A 24,130-nucleotide genomic window follows, 5' to 3' on the forward strand; every position below is an offset into this window, starting at 1 on the left:
ACAAAGTATTTGAAGACACAACAAAGCGAACTGGACTCCTTGGCTGGCTTTGAATAAACATTCACAAACTTTTTATTGATAATAATCAGCTAAATAGTTTGAGGATCTATACAACTTTGTAACATGCAGAAAACAGCATTCTCAGAGAAATCAAAGACTGGAACTGAGGGAAGCCAGGGGGTGGGGTGGATTTTGTGTGGGAGGGGGGGAGGGAGGAAAAATGGGGGGGGGGAATGAGGATGATATGTTTCTGGATAATATGTTTTGTTTTAATTTTGATTCAAAAAAATAAATAAATAAAAATTAAGCGGGGGGTGGGGAGGCTGGCAAGGGAGGCTGGACTCTGGAACACTGTCTGGTTTTAACCCCTGGAATTTGCACAATGCAAGGCTATGCTCATTCACCAGCAGAACTCTTGGAACACAGATTGAGTTGCTCTCAGCTGACTTCTGGCTTTTATGCAATGCCGCCCCTGAACTAATCTGCAATAGGGAATAGTATTTACTGACCTTACACAGTTGTTTGTAAGAATTGCAACATGATGATATGCATGCAAAGCATTTCCAAAGTGCTCTGTTGCTAAGGCTGTAAACTTTGTTAGACCACTGAATTTAGATCAAGAGTCTGCGCAGAACTCCTCTTTCGGATAGAATGGCAACAGTACACTTAGCTTGGCCAGAGTAATGTGGCTCCTTCACACTGAACTGAATGCAAAGCTGAATTACGGGACAGCAAAGCAACAGTCCTAAACATATCCTGCATCAATAAGCAGAACTTCGTTCCAAGCACATATATTTAGCATTCATGCCTTTTATTGCTAGTGTTGAAACATTACATGCAACCAATTGTGAAGCTATGAGATATTTCAGGGGTGCCAGCACATTTCTCAGGTTTGTTTTCCTTAGAATAAAGATCACAGTGGCGTCTTTTTTGTGATATATGATTTTATGTAGCCACACACGTAGCCTGAGCATAAGACGGAAGGGCTCACAACACAAATACTCCCAAGAGATCTTGCTCCCCTGTGAGGTTACTAGCTCCCCTCTTCGCTGCCTCAGCCTCTGTGGTGGCTGACAATCTGTTTGCTGAGCATTCATTCTGATTTGCTTGCAGGGAGGCTATGCAATATTGTATCAAGAAAGTGTGCCATTCCTGGTCCCTTATCACCAAAAAGTGTGAGGGTTTTTGTTTTTTGCTTTGTTTTTGGAGGGGGGAGCAAGTGTATTAAGCAAGAACAGCAAATCAACTCTAGCCACACAACCTGAATCTGCTGGTGTGGGACTGAAGACCACCTCAAAATGTCAACAAACTGGAAGTACCCTATGTCTCTTCCTAGCCCAGTTCAAGATTCGACTGTCACCTGGGACTATTCGCTGATAACCTCCAGCCAGGTGAGGAGGACATACCTGCCCCCTTTCTGGAAGCATCTCCAGTCTGTAATTTCTGTAGCAACCAGCCCCCTGCAAATAAAAATTTAACAGACTAGACCAGAGCCATTAACCTTAATGAAGACACTTACGGTAGTTTAGCAGGTCTCTTTTTCTATAGAAAACAGCCTCTAAAACAGAGTGATTCTGTGTGCGTGCTGCCGTCACTGTCTTGGAGTGCCATGTGCTGGGGCCACACAGCATGGAAAGCAGCACACAATAAAGATGGCTTTTATCGTTACTGTATCACTTGCTGCCACACACACCTTTGGCTTTAAGTTCAGCGCCTGCTGAAGTGGTGTATCTGTCAATCACGGCACGCTGTCTCTCTTTGATTCCTTCTGTGTTTCTCTGCCTGTGCATGTGCAGCTGTTTCACACTCACACATCATAAGAGGTGTGTGTGTGTGTTTGTGTGTGCAAGCACTCACTGTTGTAAGCAGCAAAGCAGTGTTTCCTTTATAATCTTATAATGGTCGTAACGGCAATCATTACACAAATGCACAGGCTTGCTGTTAACAACCCATGTGGCTTGCATGCGCTGCCATGTGGTGCCCACGAGGGGAGAGATGCTGTCAGTCACAAGGCCCACACAAGCCCTCTCCACACCAAACAAACACAGCGATATGCAGAAGCATCAGATTTGCTCGTCCGCAGGCAGTAGTGGAAGCAAACCCACCCCAGCCACTCCTCTTGGACTTAGGATGACTCTTAGGGAGCACGCAGCACTTTGCCACTGCAGCTCCTCTGGATGAAGCTGTAGGGGAGGGCTAGGGAATAGCATCTGGCTGCCAGGCTGCATTCTGAGCTCCCATCCCAACCCTTGTGAGCCCCCTTGGCAGGCAGGTGCAGCTGCTGACCTGCCACTCACCTGACCACAATGCTGGGTGACCCAACTTCAGGGGGAAGAAGCAGGAGCAGGAGCTGTAAACACACACCTGACTCTTCCCTTTCTTCCCCTGCAGCCACACTTGAACTCAAAGGAAGAAACCCTGCCCAAGGGGGCTTGCAGGTGCCTTTGGCAAGGATCTGCTGAGTGGAGCTGATCCTGCAGAGATTTTTGCAGGCACCACTGATCAATTGCTGGCTCCTGCTAATCCCACTTTTGGCCATTGGCACTGATTGACTCCAATTATTATGACTGAAATACAGCTTCCTTATACAGTATACCAGATTTGCCTAGCTCCAAGCCAGGCCAAGATTCGGAGCCTCCCATCATGTAAGGCTGCCAGGGTAAATAAAGCTGAAATGTTAATGCAGTTGCTATGTGCAAGAGTAGTTCTGCACAAAAGAGCTGCTCTAAGAATAAAAACACAACAAACATGTTTCCATCAACAACCAAGAAATGGGTGGGGGTGGCAGTGATAGATGTCACCAAGCAAAATGTCACCACGCATGTAACAAAAACCCAACAACCCACAGCCAGCCACCCACACAGTGCTCTTTAGTGGATCCAATGTTGGGTAATATGTGGATTTATATTGGATTTTCTTCCCTTCTCAGAATATCTGTGAATCGGGAAAATCCATATTTAGTGGGTGTAAAATAAGGGCTGCCACTTGGATGTGGAGGTTGTGAAGAAATGATATTAATAAACTGAGAGATATCTCAGTCGGTAGAGCATGAGACTCTTAATCTCAGGGTTGTGAATTTGAGCCCCGTGTTGGGTGAAAGATTCCTGCATTTGGGAGGGGGTTGCACTTAGATGATCCTTATGGTCTATGTTTCTATATTTAAATGTAAAAGCATCCATTAATTGGACACGGAAATATTTAAACCTAAAATCCACATTACACTCCAATGTGGATGAGCTCACAGTTCCGTGAGAAGGAAGTTTCCAACCCTAACCTAGAAGCGCGGACAAAGTTCAGAGCGAAATAGGTAGAGAGATAAAATCCCATCTCAGCCTCACAGCCTTTTGAGTTTGTAGGGATAAAGCTGCAATCCCTCTATCTATCCTCACAGAAGAAACGCCGCCAGCCCCCTGGACTGGTCAGACCCAATGTTCGTCCTGCATTTCCCCTGGTTAACGTTACCACTGAAACCAGAACACAAAGCCAAAGGTACGCAAGCCAGCAATTCCCCGCCTTGGTTGTGTACAAGACGACTCCACCACCGCCCGCGTCTTAAGTCCACCCAGAGCCCTGGCAATCTTCCACGCGCCCTGCGCGCCCACTCACGGAGCCCCTTTCCGCTTCAATGAAGCAGCAGCCTCCTCGCCTCCTTTCAGTTCGTGTATTTTTGCACAGGGTTGCTGCGTTACAGGTGATTCCGGGTGTTCCAAGGTGTCTATTTCAAAAGCACCAACAAACGCACAGGCATGGCAAGGAGCCATTTCTCTCCCTCCAATTGCACCCTTCTGCCAGAATGCGCAAAAATAAAAGGTATTATTAAGTTAAATCCAGGGACTCACGCCATCCTCCAAGGTGCTCTCTCAACTCCTGCAAACACGCAGCTAGCAAACGGACCTACTTACTAGCAGTTCAGGCTCAGAACAACAGCGGCAGAGTGCATGCTTGTGATTGGCTGGGCGGGTTGCCCTTAGCCTTCCTTTATGAATGGTACTTCACAGGGACTGTTGCCTTCCCTGGGTTTCCGTAGTTCTGCAGCCTCATTAGTTGGCTTTTAATTCCACGGTGAAGACTGTTCCTGGTTCCCTTTTCTCAGCTCATTTAGCTTGACATCATAAATTCATTTTAAAAAAGGAATTGAGGGTGCCCACCTCAAAGTTTGCTTTGGGCAACCGCAAATCATACACCCCTGCTTGCAAAACAGCATCCTCCTCTGCTAGATGCTTTTGGGTCCTTCCTCTGCTTCCTTCTTCCGCAAGGTCCTGTTACTTGCATCAATAGTCAAAAACACTTAGAGTGGAAGGAATAAGTAAATGGAGGTGGGGGGGGACCAACCACATGTGGCCCAGAGAGTATCTTCTCCCAATATGACATGGGCTCCTGCACCATCCAGTGCGTCTTGTGGGCGCATGGCCCAGTCAAGGGCATCTATGCACACTGAGTCAAAATACGTTTTAAAAAACAAGAAAGCACGGGGCGAACACTCAAGAATGTGCTGTGGGACAGCAGAAATCCGCAAAGTCTACCCTAATACTGGGGATATCTATCGCCTGCATCTAATTTAATCTTGTTAAACTTGTCTTCCTGTACTGCATTTCTGCCTCTAAACATTCTTACTACTTTCGTTCATATGACAGCAGGGTGTTAGAAACGTCATTCTTCACCTATAATTTCTTATGCACTTTTAAGCAGTCAGTACAAATAATTCTATGCTTCTTCTATTTAGTGAACATAGCAGATCTTATTTTAAGCCTCTGTTAATGTGTGGCTGTTCTAACTAAGCCTGTGTAGTTTTAAAATATATTGGAAAATTACTTTTACTGTGATATTTCAGTTTTTTCCCATTTTACTAAAGCTGTAAGTGAACCATATGTGCCAGCAAAACAAGTTATTTGGCAAAGCAGTGGCAAAAACCGCTTGAATAAAACTGAACAAGGGATCAAATCTCCACTGCTAAACTTGAAATGCTATTAATTTTTCATTATCATAGTAGTCGCCTTCTGAAATAAAGCCTCTAGAGTCATTTCCAGATGTCCGTTTTGATTTGGTGCAATTTGTATCTAACTCTATTTTATGCTTGAAATGTAGCGTTGGGGCAGAAGAATGGAGAGTAGCTTTATCTGGGTAAACAAAACAGAACTACAAAGGAGTGCATTTGGCAACCCCTGAGGTCATAAACAGGCAATATACATGATAAGAAGGATGGCCAGGAGGACAGCTTTCGGGGCCCTAAGAGTAACATCCTAAGATTAACTTATCAGAAAAGATACATCAAAGAAACTTGCCCACTATCTTTATGGCCCAGGATGCATGCCTGGCAAAGCAACTGGGCTGTGTACGTGACTTATCAAGCAAGAGAAATGGGCAGTAGAGGAAATGGACAGAGATGCAGAGAGTTGTGGGATTTGGACAGAAATTATTGTCAATGAATTAAACCCAGTCAACACAATGCATTCATCGTGGACACAATGGCTTGATGCATATTTTATAATTCCTCATAGTAATCCCACCTGACCCCACACCCTGGATATTTGCACTCCTACAAAAGAGAACCCATCCTTTGACATGGACAGTTTACCCAAAATCTAACATTTTGCATTGTTGAGTAACTGTGTGGTAAACTCCATAAAATACTATGGTAGGGTATATGTGCACTTCTTCCTTTTTTGTATCAGGTACACTGTTTTGATTTTGTGACTATGTGATTATGCTTTAAATTTAATTGGGCAAATTTAGTGATCACAGTGCGGCCATTGTAATTGTTTCACTTATTTATGTAATAATTTACAGTTTCTTTTGTATTATGGTTTTACTCTTTCAAAGCAAATATTTACAATTTCCCTATTTGTCAGGGGTTTTTGTTTGTTTCTTTTGCTATGGTTCTGGCTTTGAGCACTAGCCATACGCTCACTGGAACAAATTAATATTGTTATAGATTTGATGGGGCTCTAAACCCCAGAAATTAATAAATGGTAGGATTTTGATTATGTGGGAGAACTACAAGCTGCAGAGGAATTCCTGGGCTAGCCTATGCAAAACGACCTGGCCAAGCTAGGGCCATTAAGAAACAACTCCATTGAGGGCCATTGGCAATGCAAAAGAACTGTCCTCCCGCATTGCCCTGAGGTGTGATCAGAGACTGGGGGTTTGGAAGGTTGCAAGGGTAACTGAATATAAGGTGACGAGGAAAAGAGGGTCTTTCTTGAGCAAGGGTTGCTGGGAAGAAGGAAGAATAGTGGGATCCATCTTGGGCAGGCTGGCTGCAGGCTGGCTGGGAGCGATGCCTTGGACTCTAGGGCTGCACTGCTGTGAGGTACAAGCCCCTCTTGAAATGACCATGCAGTAAAATCTGGACTCCTTCCATGCAGACTGAAGGTGTAAATAGATGACTAAACCATATTTCTTAAAGTGACAACAGTCTCCACCGTGTCTCAATTCTCCAAAGGACCACAGACCCTGGGCAAGTGCCTGGAACTCCATAGGCTTTTGCCACCACTCGGCTGAGAGAGGGGGAGACACACAACTTTTGTAGCAATATAAACTGAATTTAGAACTCACTTTGCAGTGTTGGAGCCTAGTTAATTTGCAAGAACAACAAAGGCAGCAACTCTCCTCCACATGAAATGTGGCTCATTTTGCCAAGGAACACCAAGGAGATCTCTAAGTCACCCACACCCCTTTCCATCTCTCCCCCTTATAAATCCCATGCAACCCTTGGATCCTTTTCTTCCATCCAGGAAAATGTGGAAGTTTCTTTGCTTCCCGTCCCCAGTGGTATCTTCAGGTAGGGCTGGGAAAGAAGACTCAAGCCAGACCCTGGAAAGCTGCTGCCAATCAGTGTTGACATCACTGAATTAGATGGGCCAATGGTCTGGCCAACAGCGTGAGGCAGCTTCGTTTGTCCCATAATCTCTAAAGCCAGCCAACATATAGAGCCTCTGAGTTGTTCAGTTGCCAAAACACATGGAACCATCTGGCCAGAGGGAGAGAGAGACTCTTGCAGATATTCCCTGACCAGGTGCAAAGCCCAGTTCTCTACTGGCATGCATTGCTGACTGAGCAAACCACCCTTGGAATTCTCTCTGATCAGCGGCTGATCCCTTTGCCTGTCCAACCTTGCCCATATTTATAAGGAAAAGTTTGAGACAGACTTTCTGTTTCACTTTCCATTTGCTTTTAACTGAAGCTGGTCAGGATCAGGCCCTCAAGATCCTCCCTGATCAATGGGGGCTGTCAGCCTATTATAAGACTTAGCTAGGAAAAGCACTGGTTTGTATTTTTTTTGTACTGTGTAACTGTGCTCTCTGCTTGCTTTATATGCTGCTGCCTTTATACAGGCTCCAAGGTTAAGAACTGCAGATTACAGATTGAATTTGAGCTGCCTGTCCACAGGTCAGAGTTTGCAAAGAGCCCCCACCCCATTTAGATTCCTATCCAACCTGCCAAGCTTTGGATTTCTTCACTAGGTGTTTGAAAAGGGGGGAGGTGGTGGCAGGTCCTGCCAAGGAGGAGTAAATTGTGAAGGACACTTGTCCCACCCTCGTGGGCTAGGCATTAACATTTCCCTTCTGTGACTTCCTGCCCCATTTATATTTTTCATCTAAAACCCAGCAGCGAGGAAGTCAGCTTGTCAAAGTGGGCACAGTCTTAGGAAAGGTGAAATGCCTCTCCTAAAATAATGCCAACTGCCTGTGCTTGTTTGCCAAGTATTTGCGTGAGAAGAATTTTAAGATTAGTGACCTAATCTGACTAATCAACAAGGCGTTGCAGCCATGCACAGGATTCTTAAACTGCACTGGGGCATAAACTCGTTACTCTTCAAATCACTGGCAGGATTTCCTAATTGTTGATGTGAATCACCTGGCATTTCTGCTGTATAAATAGTATCTCATAATAGCTAAGATTTTCGGCGTTAGAACATGCGTTGAACAAATGCATTTTTCAGACTGAAATAATTCTTGTTGGAAAGTGTTTGTTCTCAAAACAAACAAAAATAAGCTGGGGCAATTTGGCCACTGGCTACAGTTCCCCATGTTTTTCCTTTCCTTCAGCCATTTTCTTCATTTTTTCAGGCAGTGTCTTTAACCAGAAGTCCACCTTGTTCTTCCTCAGCTTCTCTGCTTTCCTTTGCTCCAGGTTTAATTCCAAATATTCTTCATTCAGACCATACTGAGGCCATTCCACCAAACCTTTGCCATTTGGATTCCTGAAAAAGACAGAGCCGAGAATTCAGTTCCTATTCAGCATTTTGGTTTTGTACTTTTTGGCATGTACGTAAAGCCACTCAGTGGAGCCATACAGCATCTCGGAGCGTATCGCCATCCGTATACTGACGGCATGCATCTCTCTTTCTGCCGCTGAGATGGTTGGTGTGCTGAACTGGTGCCTGGTCATGGTGACGGCCTGGATGAGGCTCAATCCGAAACAACGAGACGCTGTTAGTGGGTGGTTCCTTGGTAATCTATCCTCTAGCAACCTCTGTTTTCGATTACAACAATGCACTATACATGAGGCTGCCTTTCAAGACAGCTCGAAAACTGCAGCTGGTGTAGGATGTGGCAGCAGGACTGATGAGGGAAATGAAGTGGTCTGAGCCCATCATTGGTTCTGGCAGAGCCGCGCTGGCTGCCTATCTGTTTCCGGGACCAATTCCAAGTCTTAGTTTTAACCTGGAAAGCCTTATGTGGCTCAAGGCCCTAAAGCAGGGGTCAGCAACCTAAGGCCCATGGGCCACAAATGGCCCACGGGGGTCGTTTTACCAGCCCCCGAGCCGGCCCCGAACCAAGCCGCCTGCTTGGCGAGCCCCCGCGCGCTGCGCTAAACCAGTGTGGGGACTCGCTTTCGCAGCACTGGAAATCGTGTCTGCGCATGCACAGAAGCTGGAAATCGCATCTGCACAGATGCCAGAAATTGTGCACCTGTGATCTGGCCCCCAGAGGGGGCTCTGTGGCAGTAAACCGGCCCAGGCAAGGTAAGCCTTGCTGACCCCTGCCCTAAAGCCTCTCCTCTTAAACATGGGTAGACCTTGTGCTCATTGTTTGAGGCCCTTCGCTGGGTCTCCCCTCCAAGATAGGTTTACAAGGGAGAGGGCCATTTTGGCTGCAGCCTCCCCAGCGAGGCCTTCCTGGTGCTGACATTTATTTACATCCTTTCAGCATCAGGTCAGAATGTACATCTTCTCCCAGGCATTTGAGAGAATAGGATTACCAGGATTAATGATGCTTCTGTATTACAATTTTGCTGTTATTGCGGTTTATTGTTAAACTTGATTGTTGATGTCCTTGCATTTGTAAGACACCTACAGATGCTTTATGATAGATATCAAATAATAGCAATTATTAATAACAATGCAAATATTGCAACCACTGAGGCATAGTGTTTTGAAATAGCCAAGAATCTCACCCATTTCGGGCAAAGTTGCTCCAGTATTTCATCATTTTTCTGCTGAGCTCTTTCTCGACCTCTGTCGCTTTATGAGAGAAGTACAGGGGGAAGAACGTATTAGTCATGTAGCATGTAGTAATTCATGTAGAATTTATGGTATTGACTATCAGTAGAGCTTTAAAGAGGTATTTCAATGTTATCATTTGCTTAAAATTTGTTTTGCTTCCTCATCTGTTTATGGTTTTTGTTTCCTATCAGACGTAAACTCCTAGTACCCTTCAGATAAATTCCCAGAGTGGCTTAGTAAAGATATCAACTATCAAACACTGGGAACTGTAGTTTGCATGCCACAGAGTTGCAGTTCCCAGCACCCTTAAACTACAGTTCCCATTTGGGGGGGGCTGGGCAGTCTGATAAATATTGAAATCAAATTCCATGGGCATATTTAAACAGCAGTCTGTGAACTGCTAAAGCTGGTTAATGATTAAATTAATCCTTGATAATGTTCTTATTCAGCCTGCTTCTCCAAGTGGGGAGAAGTTCCAGGTCAGCTCCACTCACCCAAGTTTGGTTGCCTTTGGAAGGAGGTCGCTGAGGCCATTTCATAATATTAGAGTTTCTTTACAGATGTATACAGGTTAAGCATAGCTGGAGGCAGCAGTTTAAACACCCCGGAAGCAAATCCCACCTCAGACTTCCAGAGAGAGGCAAACCCCCAAAAGGCACATTCCAGAGCTGCAAGACTCTGCCCCTTCCTGCTCACTTATCCTGAGCTAGAAGTGGGAAAGGCCATGTGTCTCCATGGTGCCCAGTTCGCATGCGCTCACATCGGGGCAAGACACAGAGAACAAATGGAGCCCACTTAGCTCACCCAGCCAGCCCTCATCACTGCTGGAGCAACACCAGTCCCTAGTGGCATGCCTGTTGTGTCCTCACACTGCACTCCCAGAATGGCTTTGCAAGGCTCGAATCCAGGGAGGGCAGCATAAGAAAGGCACACCAGCCATGCTCCCTTCTCACGCCGCCCTCCCCAAGTGGCTTTGCAAGGCTGGGATATATCAGATCCTAGTCTCACAAAGCGGTGCCAGCCTGGTTCAGGGAGGGGCAGGAGCAGTGCTTGCCCCACCCTGAAAAATGAACCCAGGGCGATTGCAGCCCCCCCACGCTATGCCACCTACGCCTTCAGAAGACTTAAGGAAGATCCAGCTATTGAGGCAATAATCTCCATTACAAAAGAAGCCAGTCTTGCCCAGCCTTAAGAAATCCTTCTGACCTTATTGACTTTCTCCTGTGCAACTGCACCTTTCCCTGCCTTATAAAAGCAAAGCAGAAGAAAACATCAATAAGATTCTTACCCATCAAAGTGGCTGACTCACTGCCTAAGAATGGCATCCCAAATACAAAGGCAAGTTCATCACCATGATCTGCCTTCACAAAATCTGGCTTTGCGTTTTTTAATGCACTGGGCCGGTGCTGGAATTCATAAAGGTAGACAGGAGCTCCAGAATCTGAAACAAAAAGTGGGTGGGGGAGGGGGGAGAGAGAGAGATCAGTGTTTGCAGTGATTACTGGGACACCATACATTACGATGGTTGTGATCCACAGAGCACATATGATCACAGTCATTAGCATGCACAATGCATTTGTTAATATCATGTGTTCACCACATACCTCATCACAGGGACACATGTCTTAGTGGCAGCTATAATTTAGACTCCTATAGCAACTGGCTCAGAATGCCTGGGCAGCTAGTCACTGCCAGCTACTGGGAGCAAGACACACTTGTCTAGAAGTCGTCTCTGGGCACAAGTCAAAATGTTCATTATGACAGTACATGACTTGGGACCAGGATATCCAAAAGATTGCTCTCATACAAGTCTGCTTGAGTGTTGAGATCCGGGACAGAGGAGGAGAGAAAGAGAACTTCTGTCTGTGCCACAAATACCTGAAGAAGTGTATTTGGCAGAAATTTCAAGAAAGAGGCTTTTCAGTGACCGTTCCTGGACTTTCGATATCTCGGCCAAAGGAAGCCCACACAGCCCATTCTCTGATGACCTTCTATCAGCAAGCAAAGCTAGTGTGGCACAGAGGGTGGAATGTTGGACCTAGAACCTGCGAGATCCGGGTTCAAATCCCCACTTGCCCATGCAGCTAACTGCATAACCTTGGCTAGTCACTGCCTCTCAGCTTAAACTACAGCAAAAAGGTTGTTGTATGGGGATTAAATGGGGATGCTACCTGGAGCTCCCTGCAGAAAAAAAGAGAATAGAATATAAATGCAGTAAATAATTTTTTTTGGGGGGAGGGGGAATCAGACAGGGTTTTGGTCACCAAAGTTAACTTATAATATCAACTGTAAATATGGTGGCATTAGTTTCATGCAGTGCTTTTTTCTGGGTGAACACAGGGGGACGCATACCCCAAAACATTTTGTGAATCTTTGTACAGCCCATTTACTGTATTTATTTCCCCTGATTTGAACTATAAAATGGTGCTTTTCTTCAGTCAAAATGAGAGTACCCCTAAACATATTTTTAGAAAAAAAGCACTGGTTTAATGGAAGACATTTTATCTGTGTGGGTCTAATGGTTTTGAACGTTATGTTGTATTTCACTTCATACTTTGATGTGGTTCCACTGGGTGGAAAAGTGGGGTTAGAAATTGATCTATCATAAATAAAATGCATACTCCACCTGGCATAGAATCAGAGGACAGGTTGTGGGGAGAGCAAAAGGGTGAGGCAGGCTGAACCCACTCCCCTGGACCAGCAGCATCTTCCCTCCCCCTCCCCCCAAGTATTTTTTTCTCATCCAGGTTGGGTTCCAAGACTGGAACCCAGCACCTCTTGACAATCATGGAGCCTCTAGAAATTTCCCCAATGCAAGAGCTTCTAATGAGATCTTATGATGAAGGTTGGTATATAAATCTAATAAATAAAATAGATAAATAACGCTTTGCTGTGGTCATTCCGTTATTTCAAAAGTGAATTCACCTCTATGATATCTAGCTATCTCAACAGCAGGAGCAACAAAGACCATATCTCCCATCATGTCCAGAAAGCGATCTCGTAACTTGACACGGTCCTTGGTGTCTCCCAAGTATTCATCCAGTGCCATCTGCAGAGGCTCAGGTGATAAATTCTGCAAGGAAAGGAGGAAGCAGGCACATTAGAGAAGGCCATGGGAACCACTGCCCCTCCTGCGACATACATTGCCCAGCAAATGCCGCCAAGGAAATGGGTGCAGCAGCTGGGCTCTTCCAGGAAGCAACAGCGACAACACATGACAAGGAGAGGAAACCTCTGGCTTGTGGGCCACTCATAGCCCTTAAAGCTTTGGGATCTGGCACCCACACATCTGCTTCCTGCCCCCAAACATGGCAATTAGGCTTAGAGGAAAATAGGTTTTCCCCCCTCCCCAAGGCTAATTTATCATGCAAGGAGAGAGGAATTGGAATGGGCTGGGGAGGAGCTGGGAAGAAAACAACCCTCTCCTCAACTGAACCTTTGCACAACAGGGTTAGTGAAAGCATCCCACTCATGTGAATGGGAACAATTTCAGGGATGTAGGAGGAGAAAAGGGGAGAGGCAAAAGAAAGGCAGCTTTAAATGTCTGTGTCAAGGGTGTGTGTAGGTGTGAATGAATGGATTTGTGGAGGGGTGTAAATGATGCACCCCTGACAGGGAGGGAAGGGGTGCGGAACCAGTGATGAAGACTTAATCCCACCTCCCTGGTTTCCATAAAAGCAGGGAAGGGGCCAAAGACCTCTACCAAAACTTTGAGGGGATCTACCTGTTGAACACCCCTGCTTTAAGACATGCAAAGCGGCAGCAGAGATGCCTGTTTGCAAAAGAAAGCAAAGGGGCCGCTGGTTTTCCTCCACTGCCACCAGCTGCTTGTGGGTGGGTCTCACACTCTGCAAAGAGGCTCCCACCACCACCACACCCAGAGTTTTTGTTCTTGTTTCTGTAACTGGCACCTGATGTTGTGGATCATTTGATCCTAGATGCATGTTTAATCCCTGCTTTAAAGGCTGCAGAAATGAAACCACAAAGGCTGGAAAGGAAAGGCCTTTGGAAGGGGCCGGCCCTGTTCTGCAGGTGTTTCTTCTGCCCCTCTTTATGTTATCTCCCCTTTCCCATACACACTGGAGCTTGTAGAAAGCTCAGTAAGTAGGGCTCGTTGGCTTCTCTCTTACCATGGAGGCGGTTATCCGCTGAAACAACGCAATGATGGTCTCCTTATCCATGCCTTCAGTTATGCCGGAGATGTTCATTGCCTGTGGAATTAAATAGAGACTTCACATTCAATATCATCCAAGGAATATGGAACCCTGCGTTCACATTTCACTCATTTTACCTGAGTTTGTAAAGCCACAAAAGACATGGTAAATCCATAAAGAGGATGAGGAAGAAGGGAAGGAGGGGCAGGGAGTTGCAGCAAACATCTTTCGCTTTCAAAATATTATTCAAAAGCACCAGACTCTATTGCAGCCACACATCAGGGTACAAAAATAAATTGTGAGCAACTTACCGCAGGAACAACCCATCCGTATTCGTGATTATTCAAACCTAATAGATATGGGACAGTGTTGAATTCCTTTGAGGCCAGTAGTTCCTTGGGTGCCTTTCGAAGGAACTCTCCATCAACTACTGCGGGGATAATCCCAAATCCCTGTTTGTTTTTAAAGGAAAGTTCTCTTTAATGTGTGTTGGATCCCTAGAAACAACTGCAAAAGTTATGTATAACAAGAATGAAGCAAAACTGGAGAATTCCAAAAGTAGGGACATAGGAAGCTGCCTTATTACAAGCCAGACCACATCTAGCTGAATATTATCTCCACTGACTGGTAGCCACGCTCCAAGATTTTTGGCATGGGCCTTTGCCACTCCGACCTGGAGATGCTGGGATTAAATCTGGAACCTTCCACACGCAAGCAAGATTCTCTCCCATTAAGCTGTAGCCTTTCCCCAAAGTGTTAATATACTTGAAACCCGACCAAGGAGGATTTGGAATGAGAAAAATACATGTGTGTTTGTATGACGCAAAATAACGAATCGCCAAATAAAAAGACCCTGGAGAGGCATGGGCTTAGTCCAAACAAACCTTTTGGCATGTGTGCATAGTTGCCCCCTTGGATAACAATGCAAACTCCCTCATGTTTAAATCTTTTTCATCTAGGAAGATTCCAACAGTTTGTGGCCCACATACCTCCCGACCCAAATAAACAAAGGAGAGCAAAAACAGAGCGGAAGAGCATCACATTATGTGGATGTCGTTGAAGCTTTCAGACTCACCAGGGTCAAGTTGGTATTCACGGTTCTGAGTTCTTCTTCTGTTTTGCTCCTCAAGCATTTAACCAGCGCAGAACTGCTGGCCTCACAGCCAGAGGCTTTTGCAATTTTATGTGAGAACTTTTGATGGAGGAGGGGGGAATAAAATAATAATACAGATTAGAAGAGGAGAAGGAGGAGGAGTTTGGATTTGATATCCCGCTTTATCACTACCCGAAGGAGTCTCAAAGCGGCTAACAATCTCCTTTCCCTTCCTCCCCCACAACAAACACTCTGTGAGGTGAGTGGGGCTGAGAGACTTCAAAGAAGTGTGACTAGCCCAAGGTCACCCAGCAACTGCATGTGGAGGAGCGGGGAATCAAACCCGGTTCACCAGATTATGAGTCTACCACTCTTAACCACTACACCACAAAGCAATTGGCACTTCATTGACGGTGAACAGTCACAAAAGCCTGACATTTCCATGGGCTTGTTTGAAGCAGAGCTTGAGGCTGTCACTCGTCTCAGGGTGGTTGTCATCCTGAAACAAGGACTTCTGTCTCCGGAATGGATCCCGTTCGCATCCAGAGGTACCACTGTACTGTAAATCACAGTTCCATGTTCCCTCCCAGTAAATTATTGTAGGCTTTCCTTAGGCATCTGATTGGCCATTGTGAAAACAGGATGCTGGACTAGATGGGGCCCCCTTGGCTACAGAGCTCTGCTCATGCTCAGAGGCTGTCTCTCTTCCATCTTTTTGAATGCTTTGATTCACCCCTTATATCAGTCTGTTTTGATTAATATCTGAGAGATGCTTAAGCTGCAATCCTCAAACTTTCATTCCCTGGAACAGTCCGAAGCAGTTTGGGAACCAGACTATTGCTCTTAAGGGTACTGTCTCCCTGCACAACAACAACAGACTCACTTGAGCAAGGACTTCTGGGCAGCTAGTGATGAGGCCTGGAAGCTGAGTGACTCCGCTCTCAGAGATGGCCCTGTGGAACAAGCCCTTGGACAAGGGGGACAGGAGCTGCAGCAGAGGAAGGAGGGCAGGCGAGAGACACAAAACAAGGCATTCAAGATCAAAGATGTCTTTTAGTATGGCATTTACTGTATTTATTTTCAGTACTGTCCCCAAACTAAAGTTTTCTGTGCAGTTCAAAAGTAATAATTAAATACATAAATACATTTTTTTAAAAAAATTGGGAGCAAAATCCAAGGCAATGCATTCACCATCTCAAGTGGAGTGGTTTGGAGTCACATTTTTCAAAACCTACTGGATTATCCCTGGATCAGGGCAATCTAAATTCACAGGTTATCAGCAGGAGAGCAGCTGTCTGAGGGGGATGTCTTGTGTAGGGCATTACAGTCGTACTTTGGAAGTAGAACGGAATCTGTTCCAGAAGTCCATTCGACCTCCAAAATGTACAAAAACCAAAGTGTGGAAGCTCCTGCAGCCAATCGGAAGCTGCACTGGACGTTTGGCTTCCAAAAATAGTTCGGAAACTGGAACAGTCACTTCTGGGTTTGCAGTGTTCAGTAGCCAAAACGTTCGAGAACTAAGCTGTTCAAAAACCAAGTACTGTACTTAAATGGGAATGCAAACAGCTTCAAACGCACATTTAGCTCAGGTGTGAACAATCCTTGCATTATCTCAGTGGAAAGCTGGCTGTGCTGGGTGTAATGGGTGTGCATTTTACCTTTACTCACTGCTTTGGATGCAAGCTACAACTTTGTTTTGGTTTTCCAAAGCTTCAGGTGTCACCACCCTCCTCTCTCCATGCAAGTCAATGGAGACAGTACTGTCTCCATTGGCTGACAAGTGGAAAATAAAGCCTTGCAAGCCCTAAATACTATAGTCTATTCTCCCAAAGGTGGATGTGGGCTCCCCCCACCAGCACTGTCTCCATGGCACAGGTGGCTCTGAAGGCAGCTCTCAAATGCCCAGTGAAGCTCCTGAGCTGAGCAGGTCCAGAGTTTCAGAGGCAACCTGCTTTGCTTCAGACTATTTTGTGGAAGACGTAACATTTCTTGCAAAGGCAGCTGTTGTGTCTGAGAACTAGAGCTGAACGGCCCTTACAGTCCTTCCACACAAATACCCTTCTCTCCCCCAAACTATCTTAGTTTTGCCAGTAGTGTCCTTTAATACGGAGGAAGCACTTTGTTGTTGGTCTTGTTAAACCAGAAATGCTTGGAGATCTACAGCATAAAAGTGATTTACAACTGGATCCAGATCTTTCTTCTGCCCACCTCCCAGCCCCAGTTTAGAGATCTCTGGCAGAGTCCTCAGAGCCTTTGCGATCTCCATATTTAGTGGATCCCTACCTGAGCACCAACACTAAATGCTCCTGCAGACTCTCCAAATATGGTCACAGAATTGGGATCTCCTCCAAAATGTGCAATGTTCTCCTGAACCCACTGGAGAGCAGCTACTTGATCCAGCAATCCCCAGTTTCCACGGGCATCACTGCTACCAGTGCTAAAAGAAAGGCAATAGTCAAGCGATGGAGAAACTACTAGATGGTTAACATGCACCCCCCACCCCCAAAATGATCTTTCTCTGCTCTGCAAGGAGATAAGCTGAAGGTTTGCCCTGAGAAGTGAGCAATCTTCTGCCTCAGAACCACCACTCTGGAATGGGCAACAGCAGCCAGGTAGCGCAAAGTGAGAATTTCCTCCAGGATCCTTCTCATTTCATCCATTCATGTGTCTCCTCTGTCCCCCCATTTTTCCTTTCATTCAGCCCTTCTTTCGGGACCCTAATTGCTTGGGACTTCCAGCTTCTCAACTTCGCAGGCTGTTTTCACTAATATATGCCTTTTCTTCCACATTCCCCCTAATATGTGTTTCCACATGCATTTTCTGGCTGGATAACTGTATCACAAAATTTGGAGAAATACTAATTTCAAAGGGTAGCAGGTCTTTTGGTTGTGTCTTATTTTGCGTGGTGCAAATCAGGAAGATGCAGCGATGAAGCAAGTTGGATTCCCTTCCTATTCCCTTTTCTTTCCACCTCCCTTCCTCTCCTTGCAAAGCTTTTTATTTATTACTCCTAGCAAGAGAAGCAAAGACATATCTAATCTTCACCAAAGAGATTGCATGTGCCCTGTGTACCTTCAAGTTAGTGCAGCTTTTTCAAGTGTTAGAAACTATCTCACCTGAAGAATCCTGGGAGACCCAGCCTGTACTGAATCGCAACGACTACCACCTTTTCATAAGCAGCCAAGGCTGATCCATCATTCATAAAAGCTCCACCTAATATCAGAGCCCCTCCGTGGATCCAGACCATGACCTGGGAAAATACACAAAATAAAAGGAACTCGTTATAACAGCAACATTCGTGGCACAGACGAACTTGGTGTTAATGGAGCAACAGGGCCAGCACTAAAAGAGCTTTCAAGAGAAGTTGGGTGCTCTGCACCAGGAGCCAGTGGAGCAGCTGAAAGGCAGAATCCATGCCATTGCAGCAATAAAACCGCTACCACATTTGCAAAGCTACTAAGCAGCTTCCAGTATGGTTTCAGATTGGATGGGGAATCGGACTCTACAAGGGGTTGGGGTGAACCCAGAAGCCCAGCTGCAGAGCATCCAGAGTGGCTGAGGAGATCCAGGGAGTAGATAGGCAGCTGAAGGGCTTGGACTGTGAAGAGACGCCAGTCAAAAGCTGAGGAAAAGGAGGGGAATGTCTCAGAGAAGAGTGAACTACAGGCTGAAGGTAAAGAGTTGCTGCTGATTGTTTTCTTCACTCCATGTCTGCCAGCTGTGGAAAGAAAGGTGCAAGAAGCATGTGTGCATGTGCGAGTGGAGCATGGGCAATTAAAGGGGGGGAGCAACAGCCCCATAACATTGTGGGTTGCTGTTTCTGTCCTCTGCCCTGCTGGCCTCAAGAGCAACTGCCTCCGATCCTGCGCTGCTTCTGGTTGCACATTTGCAGGCAGCATGAGGTGATAATTTCAAGGAAGGCTTTGTTTGCTTACAGGCAATTTGGCCTTGGTGTCTGGGGTAAAAACATTCAGGTAAAGACAATCTTCGGCCACTGCTAAGTCGGGAAGCGTCATATTCAGAATCTTGCTAAAGTCAGCCAGCCATCCCAAGTCTTGCAGGCACCTTTGAAACAGATGAGAAGAAAGAAAAGGATGTGAAAGGACGGTCAGGCTAAGGAGAGCAGAGCTCTTATCTGTGACGCTCATGGTTGGGGGGGTGTGTGAGAGATTTAAACAGCTTTTACCACCACCTGCCTTCTCGGGAACCCAGAGATATATAGCCAATGTGTGCCTGGCAGGGGCTCCAACTGAGAATTCAAGCTACAATTCACAGGATTACTCAGGAGAAACCAAATTGTTGTAGACCAGAATACATTTGCATGCAGGACAGAAGTTCATGGACCTGCTTGTCTCCAGTAGCCACTGCTCCTGTGTGTGTTTCCCACTGACTCATCGCTTGACAAGAGCCTTGCCTGCTCTGCTCCTCATTTACCAGAAAAGAGGCCCTGGGGCATTCAATGTGGTCAGACTGGAAAAGCTGGAACTGCAGTTCTTTTGCACAGAAGCTCCTCTGTCGCCTGCTGCCTTAAAGATGGACATGTTTGCTCAGCAGCCCAGCCCCTGTTCTCAGTTCCATGGGTGGTGGTGATAGGGGAAACACCCCCTAAGCAGCACTGCTGATGCCTAGAAGCAAACTGTGTGGACTGCCCAATTTGCGCTGCTCCCACAATCGCCCCCACCACCTGAAAGGAGGGCAGGTGAACAACACAGAGTGAAATCTCCTTGTCCCTCAGCTCCAGAGGCTGGCGGTTCCTTGGGGAAATTGGATGCCCTCTGAATGCTGGATTAAACAGGTGCAAAGTCCCTTTGGCTTGGAAGACAGATACTGCCCCAGCCCTTGGAATGGAGCCATGAGGAGGCTGTTGTTGCCTCCAATAGACTCATGACGGGTTTGAGGGCCAGGGAGCATCTTCCCATTTGTTTACTTAAAGAGCTATAACCCTGTTTCTTCCCAAAGAACTGTGCTCCCAAATAGCTTTCCTATCTTAAAGCAAGCTAGAGTTATCCAGACAATGTTTCAGGTTTTGCCCCTTTCTCACCTGAGAGAATTGTTTTTACCAATGGACACAGATTAACATAGCTGTTCTTTCTGTACCAAATGGCACTCTTCTTGCTTACAGCAGAGGATTTGAGTTGGGTCTGAAAACCATTTTGCTACCAACTAAAAGCAAGACAGGAAAAGGACCTTCATATTAATCTAGCCCAAGGAGTATGTCCAGCAAAGTCACATTTGTCTCATTCTTACACGGGAGGGATAGACGTTGACTCCCTCACATGGCTCCATGGTTCTGCTGGTTGCGGTGGGGAGAATCTCAGGGCTCCGACCGGTGGTTTGGCAAAAGGGATCCCAAGGAAGACATTCACAGGCTGGTCGATGCCCTGCACGCTGGCCAGCATGCCCTGCAAGGGCCCATACTTGGTAACCACTTCGGGACGGTCATTTCTTTGGCCTACAAAAGATGAACATGAAGACCAGGGGCAGGTGGCCTTGCAAACAAGGAGGCGCTTCTCACAGCATCATCCATCATTAATTTTACTTGCCATAAAGACTTATAAGGGGGTTGCAAATAGAAAACAAGTTTTAAGAATATGGCCAAACACAAATGCAATGAAAACAAACATCCTTAATAAACAAACCCATGAAAACGTAATGGTTAAGAATGAATGGGAAGTCAGGAGATCAGGGGAACAGTTGCACCTAAAAAGGGGTGTCTTGATGGGCAGACGGAATGCTACTACAAATTGGGAGAGCATTCCACAACACGGGGGCTGCGTGTGAAAAAGCCCCGCCTCTGTGTTATTCCTCTTTTAAAGCCATCCAAATTGGTGACTTTCAGCTGCCTCCTGTGGGAGCTAATTACATTGATCTTGTGTTTGCATCTTGCTTTTCTTCCCAGGAGGCCAGGGTTGTGTACGTTTTCTTTCCCTCCCTCTTTTTACATTCGCAACAGCCTTGTGATGTAGGTTAGACTAAATTAATATATGTACAACTCTTGCCGACAGATTGCAGAAGCCAGAAGGGTGCGATGCAGGGTCTCAATCCCCATACAATGTAGCAGTCCTGTCAAATCCTGTTGACACCCCTGTTTGGAGGATATTGAGTAATAAGCAGCTTTGTGGTATTCCCATGTGCTAACCCAGCAGAGCACCCTGTATTAGCACATTTGAACGGAAACGATGGATGTGAGGAAGTCCTGATGCAATGTACCCACAGAGGTAAATGTCTCTCCCCAGCCCCACTTGCCCTGTTGTGAGGAGTTGAGCTGCATAATTCTACAGAGCCTCCATGTTCAGAGGCAGTCGTATGCCTTGGAGTCACAGGAGCTGGGGGCAAAGAACAAGGCGAGGCCTATTGTGAGCTTTTCTGGCCTTGCACCTTGTCCTGGCTGGCTGGCTGCTCTTTGGACAAACCCCAACCCTGAGAAGGTGGATCTGATCACAGCATAACAAGTTTTACGTAGTTCGTATCGTTTGAAGTGTTCCTAATAAGAGATTATTAAATTAGTGGCTCTTTTGCCTTCAGATTCTGCTGCCGCCACTATTACTTGTTTGCTACTCATCCTTAACACGCACTTCAACTTTTTTTTCAATGAAGGTGTTTTATTAGTACTTTATCGTTACCATCAACTTCCCCAGGAACACTTTTGCAACTGCCCAAGGAGCAGAGGCTGAATTAAAATGCAGGACCACTCAGGGCTTAGCCACACTTCCCCTCACCCTGGAGAAAACTGCTCTTTAGTGAACGGCAATTCGGGTGGACTAAATGGCCCCTCACGGCCCACCCCCCGTTGGAAACCTGCTTTGTTCAATTTTACTCGAGTCTGCTTTTCAATTCCAGGCCAAAATATTTTGATTTGTCCAGGCTTCTTAAATTCACTGTATTGTCTTAGTTTGCTGAATAGTGTTTGGTCTATTATTTTCTCAGCTTCCACAATGCTGTTTTTGTTTCTTGTAATTGTTTTGATATTCGTTTGTGGGGGTTTTTTTTTTGCACACCCTGGCGTTCACGTTTTGGATGAAGGCAGAATTGAGATATATTAAGAATAAACAAATACATACATAATTCTAAAATAAATTCTAACTCTTAACAATAATACATAAATAAACAACTTCAAACAAAACAGCGGAGTCTATATTGGGAATTCTGCCCCAAATGTTTTCTTCTTCTTTTGTTATTCAACTCTTTCTTTTTTTTTTGACACACACATTTATAAAGGATAGATTAAGGGGCAAACTGTACAATTACCCTGGCTAATAATGCACATGTCTCATCTGTAATAGTGCAGGTTTCCTATGAAATATTTAATTTCAACAGCTCTTGACTCACCTACTTCAATATCATTTTCCCTCTGTCAAAGCATTGTGTAAAGCTATAGCATGCATTTGGTGGTATCCCATTTCCCCTACAATAATCAAGACTGTTAATCCATTTTAACCTAAAGTTGTCCTGCCTGCTTTTGTCCTCCAAATCTAATAAAAAGAGTTAGTTGGCTATTGAAGCATAATCCCTATTGAAGCATGAGCTGTGTCCAATGAGGTTTACTCTTGGGGACCTATGCCAAGGTTTTCTGCCTATGGGTCCCATCAGCGTAGCCTTTGCCTGAAAGGAGTCTTCTTAAACTTCCCCACAATAAGCAAAAGAAGCTGTATTTACCCCCTGCTGCAGTTCCAGCGATGGACAGGCCGCAGAGCAGAACTCCAAACAGCCAACTCTTGCCAGAAGCTGACATGTTCTTCCCTGCCTGGGAGAGTTTGTTGCTTTGCTTTGAAAAGCACAAAGGTCTCCAAGGGGGAGGAGGAAGTGCCAGCTAAGGGTGTGTGGTGAAAGGAGCACCAAACGTGAAGGGGAAAGGGCCCAAATAAGGGCTGAAAACTGAACTGCCTTTCCATTACGCCCTAGGGCAAAATAAATCAAACAAACAAAAAACCCGCCTGTTTGGAAGCTGTCCAACTGGGTCTTATCAATGCAACCTAAACAGAGCGCTTCCAATATCTGACACAGGGAAACAGAATTCCTCACTGCAAGAGGGAGCAGTCCTGGCAACTCTCAAAGAGGCCGTGTTGAAACTCACCTCTCTGCAGAAATGGCCTGGACCCAGGAGCAACACTGGGCTGGTTCGTTGCAAACACTCCCTTCACAGGCAAGGCTCCCAGCGAGCTCCCGGCTCTCCAGGACTGCACTGACTTTCTAGATCCATTTCAGCTGAGCTTTAGGCTTGGTTTTAAGACAGAGATTATTTGGGCCACATTGTCCAGCTGGTTGGGTTTTATCTGGATTCTTCCCATGCCACCCAGCGTCTGTTCATGCCTTTAGCTAGCAAGGATTCCCAGCTTTATACAGTGGTACCTCGGGTTACAGACGCTTCAGGTTACAGACTCCATTAACCCAGAAATAGTACCTCGGGTTAAGAACTTTTCTTCAGGACGAGAACAGAAATCGCGCAGTGGCAGCAGTGGGAGACCCCATTATCTAAAGTGGTACCTCGGGTTAAGAAGAGTTTCAGGTTAAGAACGGACCTCCAGAACGAATTAAGTTCTTAACCCGAGCTACCACTGTATGCAGGTTTTTAGCACTATCCTTCCAGGCAGCTGCAATCAGCTGAAATGGATCTGTGACTATAGATGCTATTGTGTCTTCATAACTGTAATAGAAGTAGTAGTAATTGCTTTCATTGTAGTGGAACAATGTCACCCAACAAATTTGTTAACTTCACCTGGACCTGCAATGTACAGCTGTTCTATTGCTATTTCCCTTACAGGTGGCCCTGTGCCCAATTGAGGCTGGCAGTCAGGCTGCTGTGCTGGTTTGTAGTCCATAGGAGGAAGGACTCCAGAGGGTTGCGAATGCCTTTTCTGCTCTGCTCTACTCTGCACTCAACCAACAAAAGCACATGCCCCTCCTTGGCCATTAATTAGCCCCAGTGTGGGGTAGGAGACCCGCCTTATCAGCGACCTCTGTCCTTATCAGTAAAGGAATCTACAGCTTGCAATTCTTCAGCTCCGGATTCTCCACTTGTATTTTCACCTGGAGCTCTCTTGGCCCCTTACTACAGTTTTGCACCAGGGTCCAGTGCAGCCTGACCTTAGCCTCCCTCTTCCGTTTTTGCACCCAGCCCTCACGTCTATTCCCTAACCTCAGCCCATTTCTATGCTAGATCCAGCCTCTCTGGTCACTTAGAATGCCAATTTTTGCTTCCCTCCTCCAGCCCAAGTGTTGACCTGGCTCACCGTTCTTCAGCAACCCTCCTCCCACTTCAGGAAGCAAATTATTTAAGTCACTGTCCCTTTAAGTCTTCCAGCCACTGCTATGGGATGTTCCAGAACAGACTTCTCTGGGGCCATCTTGTTTGCCTCCCCGACTTCTCTCCACCACACTTCCCTTCGCCTTGTATTGGCTGCCTTTCTTCATTCCAGTGCGAAGCTCTAAATTCCC

The 24,130-nt window shown here is 45.9% G+C and overlaps 1 protein-coding gene across 1 annotated transcript in view; it reads right to left on the reverse strand.

The window, feature by feature from the left end:
• Nucleotides 1-22,510, reverse strand: part of LOC310768132 (uncharacterized protein) — a 38,395-nt gene extending 15,885 nt beyond the window's left edge. Inside the window, exons 1-15 of the mRNA XM_083625846.1 lie at nucleotides 22,352-22,510; nucleotides 19,943-20,147; nucleotides 18,631-18,760; nucleotides 17,812-17,945; nucleotides 16,979-17,132; nucleotides 15,579-15,683; nucleotides 14,678-14,794; nucleotides 13,914-14,054; nucleotides 13,579-13,659; nucleotides 12,374-12,521; nucleotides 10,737-10,889; nucleotides 9,400-9,466; nucleotides 8,018-8,203; nucleotides 6,423-6,497; nucleotides 2,298-2,582 (exon numbers count right to left, since the gene is read on the reverse strand). Coding sequence (XP_083481972.1) covers nucleotides 2,298-2,582; nucleotides 6,423-6,497; nucleotides 8,018-8,203; nucleotides 9,400-9,466; nucleotides 10,737-10,889; nucleotides 12,374-12,521; nucleotides 13,579-13,659; nucleotides 13,914-14,054; nucleotides 14,678-14,794; nucleotides 15,579-15,683; nucleotides 16,979-17,132; nucleotides 17,812-17,945; nucleotides 18,631-18,760; nucleotides 19,943-20,147; nucleotides 22,352-22,427 — 2,057 coding nt within the window. The 5' untranslated portion in view covers nucleotides 22,428-22,510. The remainder of the gene's footprint in view (nucleotides 1-2,297; nucleotides 2,583-6,422; nucleotides 6,498-8,017; nucleotides 8,204-9,399; nucleotides 9,467-10,736; nucleotides 10,890-12,373; nucleotides 12,522-13,578; nucleotides 13,660-13,913; nucleotides 14,055-14,677; nucleotides 14,795-15,578; nucleotides 15,684-16,978; nucleotides 17,133-17,811; nucleotides 17,946-18,630; nucleotides 18,761-19,942; nucleotides 20,148-22,351) is intronic.
• Between the last annotated feature and the right edge of the window lie 1,620 nt (nucleotides 22,511-24,130).

The sequence above is a fragment of the Podarcis filfolensis genome (assembly GCF_964270895.1).
Source record: "Podarcis filfolensis genome assembly, chromosome: 8".
NCBI lineage: Eukaryota > Metazoa > Chordata > Lepidosauria > Squamata > Lacertidae > Podarcis > Podarcis filfolensis.